The sequence below is a fragment of the Strix uralensis genome, chromosome 1 (genome assembly GCF_047716275.1).
Source record: "Strix uralensis isolate ZFMK-TIS-50842 chromosome 1, bStrUra1, whole genome shotgun sequence".
Taxonomy (NCBI): Eukaryota; Metazoa; Chordata; class Aves; order Strigiformes; family Strigidae; genus Strix; species Strix uralensis.
In genome coordinates, this window is record NC_133972.1 from 33,982,303 (window position 1) to 34,003,555 (window position 21,253).

A 21,253-nucleotide genomic window follows, 5' to 3' on the forward strand; every position below is an offset into this window, starting at 1 on the left:
GCTCCAGTGTGGGCTTCCCACGGGGTCACAGCCTCCTTTGGGGCTGCTCCAGCGTGGGGTCCTCCCCGGGCTGCAGGTGGAGATCTGCTCCACCGTTACCCTCCATGGGCTGCGGGGCACAGCTGCCTCACCAGGGTCTGCACCACAGGCTGCAGGGGAATCTCTGCTCCAGCGCCTGGAGCGCCTCCTCCCCTTCCTCTTCACTGACCCTGGCGTCTGCAGAGCTGTTTCTCTCACATATTCTCACTCCTCTCTCCAGCTGCAGTTGCTGTTGAGTGGAGTTTTTTTCCACCTTCTTAAGTATGTTATCCCAGAGGCGCTACTCGCATCACTGACGGGCTCAGCCTTGGCCAGCAGTGGGTCCGTCTTGGAGCCAGCTCACACTGGCTCTGCCAGGCACAGGGGAAGCTTCTGGCACCTTCTCACAGAAGCTACCCCTCCAGCCCTCCTGCTACCAAAACCTTGCCACACAAACACAATACGTCTATCCATAGCACCACTCTAGAACTAGTCTGAAGTACCCCCACCTGGGCCACAGACAGCATAGACACCAGTTCTTCAGCAATTTCACTCTCCTACTATACCACACTGCTTGCTAACCACAATGCTACCACACTGCATAGCCAAAGTCAACTCCTCCTTAGAAGAGTTTTTGTTATTGCTTATTGCTAAGTTCTCGATTTAGTCCATTTATATGGCATTGCATCCCTTCTCAGGTTTTACATCACTGTATATTGACAGTACATGCACCTAACAAATCCTTCAGCACACCTTTCGATGTCTCCTCTTTTCTCCTCCATCACCCTCTGCAGTCTCAACACAGCTACATTATTAACTTTTTTCTTTTCCTCAGTCTCCTTCCTTTTTCATGAAGTTAAAAGCAACTCAGAGGAGTGCACCACTTTCACTGAATTCACAAATTACTTTTTTTACAGATAGTTCATCTCACAGTTCAACACATGAGACCTCAACAAGCACAGAATGTGCAAAACTAAACCCAAATTCACTCTTTTGCTCAGTTTCTACATCTCCTGAGAACACCTCTTGCCTCTCAGCCTATACCCTGGGGATACCTTCAACTTCTTCCTTTCTCTTGTCAAACACATATAACCTTAGATATGTTTATTTTAAACCAGGCCAAATGTATTAGCAATGCTTACCTTGTTTGATGAGGAGAGAAAAAAAGCTTTCTTCATATTTTCTTTTTCAGCTATAAATAGCTGTAATCTGCCAACCTCCTCTTTATAATACGATATCATGTTTTCTTTGTTTGCATCCAAATTCTTAAACGTCTGGATTTCTTTTACTAGTTTGGTGTTTTCTATTTCTGTATTCTTCAAGTGTATCTGTAATAATGCTAAAAAATGTCAAACTCTTCTTCCATATTATGAAAACTATTGTTCACCTGTTCATTTAAGTGTTCACTAAATTCTAACTCATCTCTGAGACAAATTAGAACAGGTAAAGAGAAAAATTAAGCATTTGATAATATCCCTGCCCTCCAGCACAAGTTTTTTAGCTGGAATTCTTTCAGCTTGATCATCTAACAGCAGCTCCACTCTACAGCTAGAAGTTAAAGCCCTGATTTCTGTCCACATCACACTGAGCTATTCAGAATTCACTCCTCTTCACAAATTCTAGACAACTAAGGACAAGCAAAAAAGAAATGACTTGAAGAAAACTAAAGAGAAATTAAAACTTCTGGTAGTATCTACTTGCAATCATCTAAGCAAACAGGACTACATCAGCAATATTAATTTCCAAAAAGACAGCAAACTAACAACTCTAGAGCTGTTTTTTGAGGTGTCATCAAGTCTATCATATTATGCCTAATAAAGGATAACTGTTGTACTCAAGTGTCCACTCAAAGACTAGAAGATTTGTGTTGTTTATTTGCAAAGGGTTTCCATGCTTGTGAAAGATGTTTTGAGATTTTATGACTTCTGGTGTATATCTAATACTGCCTGCCACACAATGACATTTTCCTATGAACAGAAATAATCTTTTAAACACACTTGATTTGTTTCATACAACCTAAGACTTTCATTATTTTAGCATATAAAACTTTTTTTGCCTTTTTGGGGGATGGGCTGGCACAGGGGACGACACAAACTCAACACTTATTTTAAATATGGGGGTGTCTCAATACCAGCAAAAGAAATCAGCTATGCTACCAAAAATCAACGCAATATAGATCCCACTAAAGCTTCTTACAGTTATGCACAAGACTCAAGAATAGGGATCGAGAAAACAGTCTGGAGTGAGAACTTAGAAGACTAAAAGGTAATTTACTTCTGAAAAAGTGTGTTAAAACCAGTTACTGGGTGATGCACTGTATAGCTAAAGAACTTCCTCGCTAGCGTCTATTGTTTTTTGTTACTATGCCTGCATTTTAACAAATTGGTGATCCATTCTCCTTAGAGACCTTTTTATACCATGGGATGAATTCAGATGCTATTTTCCTTATTTATTTTTACATGAGAACATCTATAACTGTCTTAAAAATCTGTTCACAGAAGTTGACCATTTCCTTTCTTCCTTAACAACTCAATTTATCAAACTTCTCTATAAAACATTATTACCTTTATTTCAAACCACTTCATTTCCGTGTATACACATACAAGGAATAAAGTTACCTTATAAAGTTCTTTTTCATCCTTTTCTGTCTTTAACACACATTCAAGTTGCTCCTTCTCAAGCACCACTTTCTTCAGTTTGTCCTTCAGACTAAGACATTGACAAATTAATAGTACAGAACTATTAATACAGAAAATCAATGCAACCATCAAAAATTGTAAGTTTTAAAAAATAGCACCTATGGAAAAAAACAGTAAAATAAGGAAGGTAAGAAACAAAATGACTTAAATACCTGTCTAACTCAGTTTCTTTTGCAATGGCTTTTTGAGTAACAGTCATGATATCTTCTTCAAGCTGGAGAACTTTTGAAGCAGCCTCATCATGCTTCTTCTTCAAATCATCAATTTCAGTTTTAAGAGCTTCTGATGCTTGAACATTGTTCTTTGAAAAAGTTGCAAATAGGTATCATTTAAGAATGTGTATCTTCAGAACTACAACATGCTATTTGAATTAATGCTGAAATATTGTCATTAGATCTCTTCCTTAAAATGTATGACAAGCCCATTTCAAGTATATATATTTTTTGAATATATAAAATTATATTAAACTTGCTATGTGCAGTTAATATGAGTCAATAAGGAGTTTGTTTTTGTGCAGGCATTCAGTTACACAGAAACTACATACACTTCAGAGAGCAAGACAAAGCTATATTTCGTATCTTTTGGCCATCTCCTTTCTGCAAACTAACCATCAACTTACTAGCTTAGAAAACAAGAAGAACTTCTATTTCTCTTTGTACTTTCTTTTACTTAAAAAGAAGGAGGGCTTGCATTTGACCAGACAGTTACACCACTCAAGCAAGTCACAGTAAAGAGAACTGCAGGCAAAAGGAGAAAAAAAAAATGAAGAAGAACTGATGAAGAGCTAATTACTACACTACATTCTCCTATCTAGAACATATGGAGGAGTCTCACAAAGCTCACGAAGCTAATGAAACAACCATGGGATTTATGTCTTGGATATTGGAAGCTGAGACAGAGGATGATGACAACACCCAAAACAGATTCCTTTGTCAGAAAACTGACAGATGCAAAATGAGAAGCCACTTTTAAGTATCACATTCATTATCTAATGACAGTAATGTCCGTAACATTCTAAGGCAGTGGACAGCTAAATGTCATCTCCATCACAGGAAAATGACCATTTAAAGTGAGGTCATCTTAAATAATCCAGAAAAACACTCTTTTCAATATAACACTATCTTCATGAGAAAATAATTAGTAACACTAAAGTAGAACACACATACTGAGATAATATGCTACTATTTCTGATATCAAAACTCAATAAAGATCAGCTTAGTATCAACCATGACAGTGGTATGAATCAAACTGTAAACAAGGTCAAGACAGACTGACCAACATGCTTGACTACAGCGTGACTTACACTGTTTGTGCAGATATTAAGGTACAAGTTGTCTTTCTGCTTGACATTTGGAAAATTAAAGCACTAGTTCATCTATTCATTTTTAAACAAAGCTTAATGCCCTGAAACAAGTCCATGTTGTTACATCAAGAGAAACACAGCCAGAGTTTACGGAGAACCCCTACTGGCCAGATTCCAACCTAACTAACAATGTTTTAAGTACAATAAAATATAATGAGGACTGGTTTTACTCATTAATTGTCAAAATACACTGTTTGCAAGTGTAATTAAGCCCTGCTTTTACAAGCAACTAAACAGAAGTTTGGGCATTATGATTTTTTGGGGGGGGGGGGGGGGGGGGGGAGTGGGTAGGGGGTGTTGAATTGTGAGAGGTGGCAAATGTAATGACGACTCAATCACTTCCTAAACACTATACCAGCACATAGTTTTTTATTCTTGTTACATATGCTATAAAAAAAAAAAAAAAGAAGAGCACTAATACATTACAACTATTTAAAACTCTAAATGTCTTTATTATATGCCTTAATATAATAAAGAATTTCAAGGGATGGTGAGTTAACCATCTTTTCTGAAAACAGCATTGGAAATGAAGACCCACAATTTTCATAAGGTCTTCAGTTTTGAAGAGCTATCAGTTTCCTGCAACCAAAAGTATATGTACTTGAGGTAATGCACACAGGATATTTTAAGTCAGTATTCCAAGTAAAACTTGGTATATAACCAGCAGCAACAACACACGTTCTAACTGCTTGTCCTTCCCTAGTGCAGTGGAGACTAATTACTTGCCCCTGTTTTGAAAGTCTAGCATAGTAAAAAGTCTATTTCAATGCATATCTGTGTTTTCTCTAAACACCACTTTGGTATAACTGTAACTGTTGTAACCCAAGCGCCTTCAAAAGAATTTAATCTGATACACTATATATACAAACTGTACAAACAGTTCAAACAGGCTGCCAAAGGTAACATATATTAAAAGGAATTAATAGCCTGAAAAAAATTCACTCCACAAACAGCATTACAATTGATGCTGCTTTGCTAGTTATTCTAAAGGGACATGGTATTAAAATGTAAAAGTTCCATACTTAACAGATTCTCACCTAATAAACTTGCTTAGATACAACTAAAGCCCACAGTTTTGAAAGAAAAAAAGGATTAATTTTTAGAGACGACTTGTTATTTTACAGAATTCTTAGCAATTCAATTTAGATGCTGCAATCCTAGGCCCATACACTCTGGTTACAGTGGTTTCAGAGCCTGTAAAATTTAAAATGAGTGCTCTTAGACTATTTTACAGCTAGAAGGCAACTGTGTTTTAGAAGGAGTCTAAAGGGGAAGAATATAATAAACACATCAACTATATGTACAACCTCTATTACAAAAAAGATAATTACTTTCTGTAATTATTGTTAATTCATCTGGTACCTCTACCATTATTATACCTTCCCCCCCACTTTCTTAACAGAAAGAAAAGCACAGCAAGAGCGTGAATCATTTTAATGAACTGGTTTAAAAACACCCAACAATTTTAAGGTTATTTTTACTCTGGATTGTGTTTTTAATCCATTTACAAATGCAGCTCCCCCCATCCCCCTCCCTAAAGTTGCAACAGCCTTATGGGTAGAAGGGGGAAGCAAACTGCACCACAAAGGCCAGAATAAACAGCCAGAAATTACTTAAGTCAGCTTCACTGGTACAAAACAAAAAGCTACAAAACCAAAAATTCCTGTAACTACTAGGGGTCTCACTAGTGAAATGAAACAAAGAAAATTTAATGTAGTTGTCAAGTGAATTTATTTTCCCCAGAATCAAAATTCCACTTTGAAAATTTTGATGCACCTTCAGACAGGGAACAAGAAGGGGCACTAAAATCTTTATCACTATTCTAAAATGGCGAAAGATTTAACACTGATTTTTTTTTTTTTTAATAATTTTATTGTATCACATGAACTGTCCTCCCCCTGCAAAGAACTGCCATTACACACATAGGGATTTGTTTACAGTGCATTACAAACAGCTGCCAAGAGAACAGAGCTTTTATGTCAAAAAGTTCTAAATTACAGATCAGTTGCTTTAGGTTTGTGTAACTTAATCATAAATACACTGATTGAAAACTCATACAGCTATTATAAACTCTACCTAAAGGATATGCAGACCATAAATGTGCTCTTCCTTGAAACATCTTTAAAATCTATTTATTAAACTTCTGCTGCAAAAGGGCTGATAATCGTTCCTTTGAGAATGGAATAGCCATAAAGTTTCTAGATTCTCAATTTTATAGCAGAAACTACGTTAAAAATCTGTATGTTCAACAATAAAGAACAACATGTTTTCTCTACTTATTTCTTCTAATGCATACACCTCTGAACCATTTCAGAGTACAGTTCGGTTAACGGAAGCAAAGTAGCACAGACGTCCCTTCCTGTGAATCAACACATACAACATTTTTCAAACATACTTAAGGCATAGAGAGATCCAGCAGACAGAATAAAACACTTGAAAAATACAACCCAAGTCTATTTGCAGCTGTGACATCTTGCAGCATGGCTTTTTATGCTTCATCTTCCATTTTCATAACATGTAAAACTCCCTACCCACTTTTTAAAAGCCATTCCACACCTAAAGCATTCACCTTTGATTAATGGCTAATATCTGCAATCTTCATTTTACTTTTTACAGAATGCATACATTGTAACAAAAAAAGAAAGGTTAAAAATTAGCTATGCAGCTCTGAAATCAAAGAGGTCAATTCCCAAATACAAGGCAATTTTTTTAAAAATAAAAGAAGAAGAAAAAAGCAGCAGCACCTTTCATCTGGATTGATTTATCTGGGTATAATTTAATGTCAAGGGAACCATTATTCTTCATATCCTGTTGAAAATTTAGGGGATCTAGATGAATTATCTGCAGGAGCCTTTTGTTTATCCCATTGACATCATAGCAGCTCCAACGGAATCATGTACAACACTTGGCTGACACCATACTCTATTAAAGGGCATTCGAGGAGAAATTATGAACACAACATAGTATCACTGCAGTCACTGCAAAATCTGAGTGTGCTCATAACACAGGGCCTGAACGTTCTGAAAGGAAACCTCACGTCATTTTTGTTTCTAGTAAGATCTAAGCATTCGGTAAAGTAAAACAGTAAACCAATTCCAAATAAACTCAATGATGTTAAACTATTATCTTTGCGACTATGACTGAAAATAGAAATACTGCTCTAAAACCACTGAAGTCTCTCTATTCCAAAAACCTAAGATATCACAGTGGTAGTAATTTAATCATGTTAATCTTTTCAACTAACGTTAAACAGATCGAAACTCTACAAAACTAAGGCCTAACTGTAAAAGTTCATCTAAGTAACATCAGTCACCCGATTACTGTCATGAAGACTACAGATGTACAAGTTTTTGCAGGAGACAGCTGAAGTATTTACACACACTACAATTCTGCAGCGTGCATCTATATTGCAGAATGTTAACTTCTTAAAACATCTTATAATTTCACTATAAACTATCACTTTTGCAGAGTCACTCGTGAATACATAATCCGAAGTGCAAAATATCTCAAATGAATTTGTTCAACTATCCAGTGAAATAAAATTCAATTAAACAGTTTAAGAAATATTCATACATAGAACAGTCACTAAAACAATAAAAGAGGGTTTTCTCTTCATAGGATGTTTATAGCACCCTTGGGTGCTATAACTGCTGGTGCCAACCTGAGCAATTCTGAGTATTTCATTTGTATCTTTAAATCATTATTCACATGAAGCTTAGGGGGTTCTGTGTGGGTTTTTGTGTTTTGCTTTTTGGGTTGGGAGTAGTTTTTTGGTTGTTGTTTGGGTTTTTGCTTTTTGGGGGTTTTCTTGTTTTGTTTTAAAAACAACGCATCTCCCTGATCATCAGATTTTCTCACATGCAACATACATAAACAGTATCAACATAGCTTGATTAAAGAGGCACTGAAAAAACAGTTGATTCCCTTACTTTTATGCATGCAGTCTGAACTAGGCACTTGCACCGCTGACATATCACACTGCACAACAGCATTTTCTCACTATCTAACCAGATAAATTCTCCTTATAAAGTGGCATCCAAAGACAACTTAAATGAATCCCTGATATTTGAATAAAACTCTCCAATGAATAAAGCTACTGTGCAGGTAGAACCTGCCAGTAGAATGTGGATTTAGATGGATGGCCTATTAAAACTCCCCATCAGATAGATGAATTAGTCCACTTTTTAAAAGTTAAATGGTGAACTAAACTTTCAAAAAACATGAAAGAACAAGTTTATCAAGTCAGTAAATTCACTTCTGCCTCAATCCATGCCAATATAACAGAAACCCTATTGAAATGTTCACAGGATCAAAGAGCGAGCTGGTAATCCACAAATCTGTTGCTTCTGACAAGTTAAACATTTACGGAAACTACTGCCACAGGAGTAAGACTTGTCACCACCGTAACGTTAAAGAAATCAGTTCAGAAGTACTCTCTTCCCACTAGAGGGAGACAAATGATCGCAAAAGCACCGTTTGAAAGTTCTGCTCGCTACAGAAGCAAAACCCGTGTTCACAAAATTGAATGGTTGCAGTGTCAGGAGCAACCGATGAAAGACTGACACAATGACTACTGCATGTTTCTCTTGTTCAGCACGTTACTATTAAATCTTAAAACAGTCGGCAAATGCACTGCTGCCAGAGAGCTTACACACAGATTAAGCACACACAAAACTGGTAACATGTAAGACCAAAAAGCATGCATTCTTTTTATTTACACAGGTATATATTTTTATATTCATAATGCATAAGATAAAGATCAGAAATATCTGTATTATTATTTTCTAGATAAAAAAACCACATTGATTTGATTCAATGTTCTTCAATTTTTCCAAAAGTAAAATATATTCAAATAAAAGCAGCTTACTAACATGACTCAACATACTTGAGTATGCACCAGTGAACAAGTTATCTCAGTAGGAAACCAAAGGAAAAGCTGCAATGTTGAAAGCAACCTGAAACAATTCTGGAGACCATGCCTCATGTGTCATCTTCTTAAGTAAAATAATCATAGTGAGTAATTACATCATTACTTTAACAGTGTTATATTAGTAGAGTCGCAAGCTGTATATACGGCATGATTCTAAATAAAAGTGTGCGATCAGGGAACATCACCCTGGTAAAAGCAAATTAACTCTGAAACACTAACAGAAAGCTGTAAGAAAGAGATGTGACTTTACAGTAATTCCGCATTTAGTCTGATTTCCCACACAGAGTAGTAGCAGATTAAGTTAAACCTTCACATTCTGTAAGAGCTAATTTAATGTCATCGGGGGGGGGAAATAGCAATGGTTTAACCAGCATGAAAAATGCTGCAGAGGAATACTATGTTTTCCTGTAACTGAAAACACAGCCCTTTTCAGAAGACTAAAAAGAGTGTGCTGCTTGGGGGCAGGAGAAGAAAGGGGAGAACGGGCAGTTCACTTACCCTCTCCCTAAACTGATCTTGTCAGAAGAACTACATACTGCATTAAGCTGCCATTGGATAAGAGAAGAGGAAAAGATCAACCTAAAAGTAATAAAGACTGAATTTGTCCCAAGTTCTACAATACCTTAAACTTTGGCAGGATGGGTTAAGTAACACAACTTAATAGTAATAGTCATAACATATGAAGTGTGCACTAGAAACAGTGGGACTGGAAAGCACATTCCCCGAGCACAAACACTGACCAGCGCAGAGCTGTGCATCTTCCAAACATTATTTCTCTGTGATGGTGGCAATGACAACCTGAGAAAACTATTCTGCAGAGACATTAATGCATTGAATACAAATAAAAATACAGATTTTTTTACTCCACTGTGATAAAATACTAAATCTAAATCTAAAATACTAAATCTAAAAAAATAGAAACCTTTATAGACAAGAGTGCTGTAACATGCATTAGAAGCTATGTTTCAACGACTCAAATGGCACGTTATCACTTTATGTCTTGAATGCATTTGTTCCTCCTATCTTTGGTAGGAAATGAGATGGCTATCTGGTAAGAAGGCAACGACTGTGTATCTCCTGAGCAGTAAGGTCACTGTTAGAAAACCCAAATCTCTAGATTGTTGTGGCCATTACAGTCTGAAGTGCTACAAACACAGGAACTCACCTGTTTTTAAAACTGAAGAAATGGGAATCTTTTTACCACTTAAAAACATGCACAGCCCAATATTCAAACTTAGTGGAACACATTATATTACACCTGAATAGATTGTTTAGTATGCTATGTTCTTAAAAGATTGACCTACTTTTAAGGTCATTTCTTACTAGTATTTTCCCCAAAGAGCCTCTAAAAGCATCCCAACTAGGCAAAAAGTGACAAGAGAAAACAATAGCTCCACTGCCCAAAATTCTAGGTGGGAAAGAGAGATCAAATAATCAAGAGTGGGAGGGAAACACTTATTGGGATATAGGTGTGACATTGTCTGTCAACAACTATCCTGTCTATATTAAGAAATGAGTGTTTCTACAGACATTTTTCAATTATACAAACTACTCCTGAGCTATTTGTGAAAACAAAGGACTGAAAAATCAGCAGCTAAAAGAGGAAAGTAGCCTAAAGGCATACAAATAAACATGAATAAAAAGGGATTAAGAAAACCATGTTTTAACAAAACATTTCATATTATGAACTCAGAGCTTTTCCATCATTAATCTACCTTCTGCTTGATACACTGTACCACAGTAAGATAACTTATATACTATGACTCCTAACCACACCATACATATTCTGTTCAACTATAAAAATACAAGGTAGGTTAAATAATGTATTTGATCAAAAGACAAAGACATGAACCCAGATACCCATATCATTTGCTCCAAAGAAACCAAGTAAGATTTTTAGAAAAGGGGCAGATTGACAAGTATTTTGTATAAAGGGGTTAATAACTTCAGGGTCCCCTCATCACAATACAAATGGTAATAAACAAATAGTAGTTCCCAATATATTAGCAGCATAAAGAACTCTGCACACAATTAGAACCAAATGCATGTGTCTGTACAAGTGTATCCACCTCCTCTGCTCATACAAGTGCTGCTTTTTAAATACAGTACTTTGCACTACTTTGTTTTTTAGAGGGCTCTTTGGACAAGCAGAAATATAATCTGTGCAAAAAATTAGTTTAAGATTGTTCAGGGGTTAAATGTAGCTTTGCCTTGTTTTTAACAGAAATAAAGATTTCTATCACTTACAGTTTCCTCAAACTACAAAAGTAGTGATATGTAGTGTTTACAATAATTATATTTTCTTATATAGGCTATTTTGTTTCATGAATTAATTTCTTTAGCCTGATACGCTCTAAAGTATATTGAAATAATTTTTAATAGAACTCCTTAAACCTTAAGTTAAACATTTTTAAAAATAGAAATTTTAAATTCATAAACTCCACTTTTTGCCTATGTATAAAAAGTGTAGAGCATAACTAAAAATCCACCTGTATGTGAGAAAAGAGCACTAGGAATAAAAGAATAAAAAACCCACAGAATTACTTAGTTACAACAACCAGTCTGTAACTTAAAGGCAAAAAAACCAACAAGCCAAAACAAAACAACCTAGCTCATACTAAGCACAGGTGAAGATTCTGCTGTTACATAAAATACAGATGTATCTCGATTACTTAACCTTTCAAGGTTATCCCTTGTAGTCTTACATAAAAAACATCCAAGTTAATGCATTGTTTAGGTTTATCACCAGTAACAGTTACATCACATGAAGCTGACTAGATAAGCTGGGGGTTTTTGGGGGGAGTGGTTTTGGAGCGTTTGTCTTGGTGGTTGTTGTTGGGGGCGGGAGTTCCTTGGTTGTTTTGGGGGGGTTGGTGCTGGGTTTTTTTAAACAAACCACGAGGAAAATAAAACCTAGGTACTGTAATCCAACTGAGTGCTGCATAACTGCTGCTCAGGAATCTTCAAATCAATCCATTAACGAACGCACTGTACATATTCCCAGCAACGGTAAATCATATAATCCCTTTACCCACTGCTGTATTTGATGTACTGGGGTAGGGAGGCAAGGAGAGCCAGAAGGGAAGTCATCTTTAAAACCGGAAACTTTAGAGAGAAAGCTGTACATCAATTATGGTTTATTAAACTTTGATGATGAAAAAGTTAAATTATGGCACCTGATTTAGTAGATGCTTGTTTAATTGTCAAAACGAACACCCAATTTATATTCTGCTTATGTATATGGACAAATGGAAGACTTTTCAACTCAGCAGATTTGCTTTTTTTAAACAAGTGAAAAACAGAGAACATAAAAGATGTAAAATAAGACAGTGTCAAAGACTTGAGAAAAAAAAAATTGCGTGAGTTATAGAACTTCTGTAGCATTCTAGACAGGTGAAGAGCTGCATCAGCCTCAGATTAGATGTCTACTTACAGCTCAGCTAAATACAGGTGAGAAGTTCTTCACACTGCACCAGCACTTCAAGAAAACAAGGCCGAAACAAAAAAACCCACAAACATTCCTGAAATTAAATTCTAATTGCTAAATTCTGGTATCTTAAAGGCAAAACTATTCTGATTATAGAAATTCACAGTAAAATGTAAGAAAGTATCAAGCCATTTTTATTCCTATACAGTCTAACTGTATCCTTGCTGGACAGCTGTCAAAATCCCATCTGACAGATTGTTCTAAAATGGCATTGTAAAGCTAACATGGATTAGAACTGGCAGTTTTACTTTCAACCTTTTTTTAAATGAGAACCTCAAGTGATAGTGAAAGGTATCTATGTAGCTCATTCAGATTTATCCAGCAAGCTTATGATTCTGCAAATCCATGAAATGCCTACTTTTAAGTATTTTATTCTCATCTCATTGATTTAAGCTAGTCTTCCCATGGACTTGAAATTAAAATCATTCTTTTGTTTAGAAAAAAGGTTTTCCTACAAAAGATCTTATCCTTTCTTTTTTTCCTTACCCATTCTAGTCCATTTCACTACCACTGTTCAACAGTAAACTACAAAGCTTCAAGTTTCAAATTCCCTCAACAAATTCCTATTAAAGGTGTATCACGCAGAACTGTTGACATATACATACTAGTACTCAGAAATAGCCTATTAACTGCTGTCCACAGCTAGATTATATAGGCTTCATTACTTCAAATTTGTCCATGTCACCACCTCCCTCCCACATGTTTTTAATCTTCTCTTAAAAGTTGTTTTTTAAAAAAACAGCAGCTTAAAAATAGATTAGGTCCAACTTTCTTGTGTTTTTATATTAGATTTCCTCCTTACCATATGTAGAATTCCAAATTAAGCTTGCTTTGTTTTAGACTAGATTTATATTTTCACTATCAATTAACAATGTATATTGATTTTTAGGTTTGTGCTTCTTTTCCCTTTGAAAATCTTCAGACCTTTGTGGAGTGACTAGTTACTCTTTACTCTTTGTATGCCCTGGCAGTACTATTCTCTGTTAAGTCTTGATCTTTGCTTTTAATACCAAAGCTTTTTTACCATTTTCAATACTCTGTGTCCTATGCAGTTATTCCTTAATGGGAGTTTTTTGAACACTCTTCCTTCATTTTAAGCATACTTTAAACTACCTTGCTAAACTACTTGCCTCCATAAGCAAACTTTAAACTACCAACTACTTTCCACTATGCATTGCACAGCTAAATGTCAAACATCTGCTAACAGTTGTCATCGATTATCTTACCAAGCCTGGTACCAAAAGCCTTAAATATTTTAAACATTTTACGACATAAAAGAAATAGTGGCAGGAGGTTAATAGGAACTCACCTATTCTAGTGTAAATGTCTATCTAACTGCTGAGGGGTTTTGATAGCTGATTTTCACCGTTTAACCGGTTCTTGAAAAAGGAACATTACAGACATTATGAGCCAGCTTTCATCAGTTAAACAACTAACCTTTTGCTCTGTTTGCAGTTGGTCACATCTCTGCTTTTCATGGTTAAGTTCTTTTTCCAGTCTTTCAACCTGATCTCTGAGTTGTGCCGTTTCCTTTTCCAGAACGGAAGTCACCTTTAATAGCTCTTCTTTTTCTTTTATAATTTTTTCAATTTTAAACTGTAAAAACAAAAACATTGGGTTTTGGTAATTTTTCTCCCCTGCATTCCTATCAAATAACTGGGTAACATATTATTCCAGTGTTTGAGCAGAAACACAAAATGTATGTCCTCTGTCTACGTTATTTCACAATTTTCCCCTTATTCTCAGATTTCTGAAGTTTCATTGCTTTAACTGAACAGCACTGCATTACCATTAGACAGCACACTTCGCAGTGTCTTGATTTATATTCAAGTTTTCCCTCCTTAAGTGCCTTTACCGTTCCCAAGTGACAGCAACTATGGAGGAGCTAATTATGATAATGACAGCTTGGTGAAAAAATGGCTGCTGAGTGTAGAGACACACACACACACATTCTAAAGCAACGTTTGAGGAATTTCACCAAAAAAATGAACACACACATAGCCAAAAGCAAGGACTGGTATACGAACTGAGTCCTTTCAATACTTAAAAGGGGCTTATAAGAAAGATGGGCACAAACCTTTTAGTAGGGCCTGTAGCAATAGGACAAAAAAGAGGATAGATTCAGACTAGATATAAGAAAGAAATTTTTTACGATGAGGGTGGTGGAACACTGGATTGCCAAGAGAGGTAGTAGATGCTGCATCCCTGGAAACATTCAAGGTCAGGTGGACCAGGCTCTGAGCAACCTGATTTAGTTAAGATTTCTCAGCTTACTGTAGGAGGGTTGGACTAGAACCCAACCCAAACCATTCTATGACTCTATGAACCAAGATAATCAAAAACATTTCAAAAATTATTTTCCTTTAACTTTAGTACTATGAGTACATATCTGAAAAGCAAAAATATCCCAGATGTATCTCTGTACTGTCTCCTATCCTTAAATTTTGAAAACTGTAAATTGAATACATGCATGTATGTGCCTAGACACAACTGACAAAAGGATAAAACACCTGATGACAAGGTAAGGAAACTGTACTGAGCAATTTTCCAATAAGCAACTCATACAATCAAGTTGGTTTGGTTTTGGGTTGGGTTTTTTTTTGTTTTGTTTGGTTGGCGTTTTTTAAGTAGTTTTCAGCCTACAAAATATCAACAAGCAAATGGAAACATCTTGACTCTGGATGTAAGCATACAAGTCTAGCAAAGAACATGACACACAGAACACTGCTTTAAATAAAACAAGAGCTATTCTAATATACTTAGGCACCTGACATTATACAGCCTAGTTTCCAGGGCTCTTCACTTGAGCACAAATAAAAGTATACTGGTTCCGTTAATTTTTTTCTCCTTACAACAAGCACCATTTCACACAAAGGGTATCTTCCCCTCTCCGTTTAGTTGGAGAGTACAGATGTGAGAGATGGGCAACTATCTATTCTCTTATGGTTTCCCAGTCTATGCTTAGCACTGTAACCAGTTTAAAATCTTTACTCATTTAACCTGCAAATGTTCTAACTCCAATCAAATATTGGAGAACAAGCCAGAAATATACACATTGCACACACATATATAGATTTTTTTCCTCCTAGTTTGTTCATCAATACCTGTGAATGTGTGCATATATAAAAAAAAAAATTAATAAGATAACATTTTAAGAGTTGTTGAATCAAACCTCAAGTAGTCCAGCTTTTGTGGTCACCACTAACATATCAGAGTTTCCTTCATCTTCCATTGTAAGCAATTCTTCAACAGGGGAAGAGGTACGAAACTGGAAAGGTGTGCTTGCTCCACGGATTTCTCCTTTATGAGTCACGTAACAGAACTGGTAAAATTCTCCGTCATCATTTGGTAGATAATATCCTATCAAAATAAATTCATATCTGAAGAAAGATTCTACACAAACACAGCCTCCATCTGGAAACAGATTATCAGATCAGATCTTGTCTGTCTAACGAATTTCATGCTCATTACCCTCAGTAAGGCACAGATAAATCATCAAAACAGCAGAAAGGAAAAGTGATCCTATTTAGTAACTTTCATCCCCCAACAATTTCTCCTAGCTTTTAAGATAAATGCCAAAACAGTGTCAGGTAATAGGTGCTATATGTACACATCACCTTACATAGGTTACGTAACAGCTGCTGTTTACATATTTATGAAACAAATAGAATCATCAGCAATCAGATGCCCTGAAGCTGGACCAGTACCTCATTATTATGTAACTGTTATGCAGTCACAGAAAAAAGGGTAAGCAATTTTTTGGCCTTGGAATACCTATACAACCAAAGACAACAGACAAAGGCAGAATAACATGCAATGACAAGACATCTGCAACTTTACCACGTTTCATTTTTTGCATTTCTTTGTGGAGTAACTACAATTTACTTTTGCTATTTTTAAATGCCAAAGCATGGGAATGCTCTGCATGGATGATACAACATTAACAAGCTGCAAGTATGGGGCGGGGCAGGAGGAGTTTAACAAAGAGCTTATTTTTTTAATTGAAACAAAAATTCTTCTAGACTTCACAAAGTAAGAATAAGTCATCTTTCTTATAGCTATGTAATACTATGTGCTGCCAGTAAATTATTTCAGAGGAATTTCTGTGTGACTATTCAACTGAACTGTTGTGCACTAAAGCTTCAACATCAAGCCTCTTACATCACCTGGATTCACATGGTAGTATCTGTGGATCTTAAACAATCATTTCCAGAAGAATGGTATTTTTACGTTTATTAGTAAATGCAAGAAACCACACCTTACCCAGTTTAATGGTTAGAAAACCAATTGGTTTTACTCAGAACACTTAATTATCAGATACCCTAGCCAGCTTGAGTATGATACTAGCATAATAAATTCTAACCCAATGTTGAATCCAGCAGGTGATGTCACCCATTTCTGTTCATATTTCACCACAATTCAGTCTGCTGCCTTTCCAACTTTACCATTAATTTCTATTCACCAACTTCTATTCCCTATTCCTGGAAGACTTTTCCCAATACTCTTAGCTGCTTTTCTTACAAATGGTAAAACGTTACATGTGCTATATGGACAGCACTTGCATCAAGCACTTCATGTTTCCATCAGTCTTTATTAATTGTAGCTCAGGCAATAGTATTTTAATCTCAAAACCTCAGGATTCTGTGCTTTTGGATCTGACTAAACTTTCATATATAGCACTGCAGTTCAGTTTACCTGATTCAATGCTTAAATACAGTGACACTATGCAGAAATGAATTCAGAACAATCTACTTTGCAGCTCCAGCAAGTTTTGATATTGGTTCAGACAAACTGATTTTAAAACTACTTAAAGTCTTTTTTCTTGCATCTAATATACACTGGAGAGAACAGATTCCTGACTATTTTCTTCCAGCACACCTACTTGATCATAAAAAAAAAAAAAAAAGTAAAGTATGCCTCACAACATTTACTATTTATCTCAGTTAATTAAGCTCCTGTAAGTTCTGCTGATCTCATCTCAGCAGCACTAAAATATCTTGCCAAACACAACTAGGAGACTGTCTGAATGAAGATTAAATCTGGCAGCTCTATAAAAGTAGAGGACTGTCAGCATGGAATGTAACAGATAGGACAGAGTTACCGGGTCTCTTCATGTGTGGTAAAACTTTTAAGTACAAAGGACTGATAATAGCATGTAGAATCCTAGGTTTCTAGGCCACTTAATTTTGAGTCCAACCCAATTTTATACATTCAGGGAATTTTGGTAACTGTAAAAGAAACTAATGACTTCCTTCCAGTTTCTACAGAGTGCACATACTTTTCAGAGATCTCAATATTATAAAATCGTCTGATCACATGGATATGATCATCATCGACAGTACCAGAAAAAATTCTTGGTGCAAGAGAAAGAATAGTAAATTCATCCAAGCTATCATTATTTGCAGCTACTATGTGCAGCTTTAACAAGACAACAAGCTCACACAATAGTCATTTCAGGATTTCAACTATTAATCTTTCTACATATTTTAAGCAATAAGCACACACACAAAGACTAAAGCTAACTCTGGAAAGTAAAAAAAGAGCATAAGATGGTATATAAAATTCTATTAGTAAGCAAAACAGCATTAAACAAGTTTCATAGAGGTACTCTTAACTTTTTGAATGTGTGTAGATTTTTGACATTCATAATGTCCTGTGGCAAGAAATTCTGCACATTGATGTGTTATACAAGTATCATCTCTGTCACTTGTTAGCTTACATCAATGGCTCCTACTTCTTTAAATATGAACAATGGATAACCCACTCATGCCATGGATTTTACAGACACCACTCACTTCCCATTATTTCCCTTTCCCAGGCTGAAAAACCTGGCAGAAGGAAGTTCTGAAGGTCACCTTGTTCAACTTCCCACTCAAGAGACTGCCGTCAGCACCAGTCTGAAACTACCATGGCTGTGACTAAGCAACTGTGTGGAATTCCCATCCTTCCAAACTAGGGATACCTGTTCAAGTGCTGCACTACAGCCTCTTGGTAAAAAAGTTCTTCCTAATATCAGATGTAAACCCCCCCAGGCCACAATACATAGCCATTGCCCCTTTTTATATTTAATGAGAAGTGTGTGGCTCTCATCTTTGTAACTCCACACCTTTATACAGAAGCTAGTTCTTACTTTGATCTTCCTTGTTGTGCTTTGTTAATTTGTTGTACTAGATGTTTTTTGAGATTGTGAAGGGGAGGGAGAGGATCTGATCTCCACACAGTGTTGAAAATGCAGTTATACTATAGATTTGTACAGCGGTGTAACATTTTCTGGTTTGTTCTTTATTCTTTCCTTAAAAACTTCAGTCATTTTCATTAATTCCTCACTGTCAGAAGGTCCTCTGCAACTCTCGTGACTGCTCTAACCCTTCACCAAACCATCATCTACATTACTATTTGACAAAAATCACTTTACATAGAGAATGATGTTTAAAGTCCAGAGACTAAAGGCAATGTAAAGACACAATGCATTAAGAGATACCAAGACTAAAATACCCTGCTGATGATTAAAGAAAGTCACTTTCTGTATTTTATGATTAAAGAAAGTCACTTTCTGTATTTTAATATTTCCAGCAGAGCTGCTCTATCAGTCGTGAATAATGTCCATTACTATGTAAAAACATACTAAGTCACATATTTGCCCTTACAATTTCCTTGACATCTAACATGACTGAAGTTCACACACTGAAGTGTGGAAAATTCTCCTCCAATTTAGTCTGTAAAAGTCTAGAACTGTTACACAACCCTCAGCATTGTAATGAACAGGTAAGTATTTAAAAAGCTGTGTAGGCTGGAAAATACAGGTAGATGCTGCTTAATATTCACCTTGAAAAGTCAGCACACAGTTAACAGTTGATCCTTCCACATAATTTTCTGGCATAGGTGACCAAAGAAATGTGTAATAGTCTCTTGCAGTACTCCAACCAACCTAAAATAAACCACAACAAAAATGAGAAAGAGAAAACATTTAAGCTGAAGAATTTGTTACACAGTTAAGATAGCATGGTCTGGGCTTTACAACATACTATAATATGCATATTTCCACTTCAACATGCAATAAAAAGATACTTAACAATGTTTACAAATCAGGAAGATTTTAACAAGCACGTCAAAGATTTCGTATGAATTTTGTTAAGCTTCCTACCTAAGGCAATAAATGGGTCTAAGGTAATAAAAGGGTCTATATAAATTAAAACACCAGTTTTCACTATATATTAAACTACAATTTGGTAGGGTTTTTTCCCATAAAGATACACATTACTGTATTAAAAACACACAAATACTAATTCTGACTTTTATAGTGAAATTTTCTTGGTGTAAGTTCTGTCAATGCTGACTATTTCATGTCCACAATCCAACAGGTTCATCAGAAAACAAAAAGGAGGAAAGAAAAAACAGCACTCTCTTCTACTGAAAAGGTCACATTTGACAGGGCTAAACTAGCACTTTTTGGACTTCTGCGATATCTAAAGACCAGCATTTCACTGGAATGCTAATTCTCCCACACATACATGCTATGCCTGCACAGAAAAAAAAAAAAAAATTGCATGAAAATCTCACTCAGATAAGTTAGTGCAGTGTTCCCACTAATTTCAATAAATATCTGCTTTCAGAGTCTTCTAAAAGAGTGCAGGTCTGTATAATAAGAAATGCTATCCTCTGAAGAAACATATTCCAAGTAGCTTCAAATACATGCATCTAAACCTGAAACCCAAAGCAACTACTAAAGCAATGGATATTAATAACAACATAACGGTCAAGGAGAAGAAGAAATATATCTGTTTTATTCCACTGACAAAAATAAAATACCAAAAACTTTGTCAAAAGCTAGGTGTAGTATGATTTATCAATAACTGGGTATATTGTCCTGGAAAGAGGAAAGGGGACAAATTGTTTACTAATTTTTATCAGGTCAGACAGCATTTCAAGAGGAAGAGGGGAAAAAAACACCAAAAAAAAACCAAGAAAGATGAAGTTACCAATCATCATTTCTGTTAGTCCATTTGACAAGACTTCTAAACTTCAAGTTCATACCAAATCCTCCTATATAAAGGATACATTGCAATAGTGTATTTTAAAAGCACTAAGAACTGGGGTTTTTAAGAAGTTGTCAGTTTAAAAAAAAAAAAAACAAACACGTTTAGGTAGGCAAATAGAACTGAAAGTAATTCAATAGCAACTATATATGTATACAGGCATACATTTCACATATGAAAATTAATAACTAGCATTAGTAAAAAAAAAGTTCTGAAGGTATTATCCCATAGATCTCCATTGCACTTCTTCACTTTGTATTATAAAGCGTGGGAAAACCTAACGTTTGGAAAAAAATAACTGGCCTGAGATGACCAGACCTTTTTCATATTCTTAAAAAACAAGGATGAACAACAGCAAAATCAAATGAAATTGGTTTTTTGCTAACGACAGTCACTTCTTTAAGGCAACATTCTTTAGAGAGCAGCAGTGCAGACTCGTTGATGCACCCACTAGAATGGAATCACCTACTACATCTTAAACCTATTCTTAACCATAATTTTGAAGACTTCTATACCTTCTACCAAGGAGCTTTTAAAGATGTCAATGAAATGAGATTTCCTGGGGTTGTTATACCCTCACTGTTAAGTATCTCAGAAATAACAATGAAAGCTCTTCCAGTAACCTGAGGAGGGGGTAAAAGCAATTTTTCCTCAATAAAAGTTCAGGGGAAAAACATTTCGCAAATTTTTTACATTAGCCATGTCTCCAAATCCAACTCA

General features: G+C 35.7%; 1 protein-coding gene across 4 annotated transcripts in view; it reads right to left on the bottom strand.

Moving 5' to 3' along the window:
* The window catches only part of TAX1BP1 (Tax1 binding protein 1), a 65,816-nt gene that overhangs the window by 27,483 nt on the left and 17,080 nt on the right, over positions 1-21,253 (bottom strand). For 2 of the 4 annotated variants that reach the window (XM_074862009.1, XM_074861993.1), the window contains exons 3-8: positions 19,323-19,425; positions 15,670-15,857; positions 13,935-14,093; positions 2,870-3,018; positions 2,637-2,727; positions 1,161-1,346 (exon numbers count right to left, since the gene is read on the bottom strand). In XM_074862009.1, the coding sequence (XP_074718110.1) occupies positions 1,161-1,346; positions 2,637-2,727; positions 2,870-3,018; positions 13,935-14,093; positions 15,670-15,857; positions 19,323-19,425 (876 nt within the window). The remainder of the gene's footprint in view (positions 1-1,160; positions 1,347-2,636; positions 2,728-2,869; positions 3,019-13,934; positions 14,094-15,669; positions 15,858-19,322; positions 19,426-21,253) is intronic. The other 2 variants (XM_074862003.1, XM_074862014.1) reach the window with 2 other exon arrangements.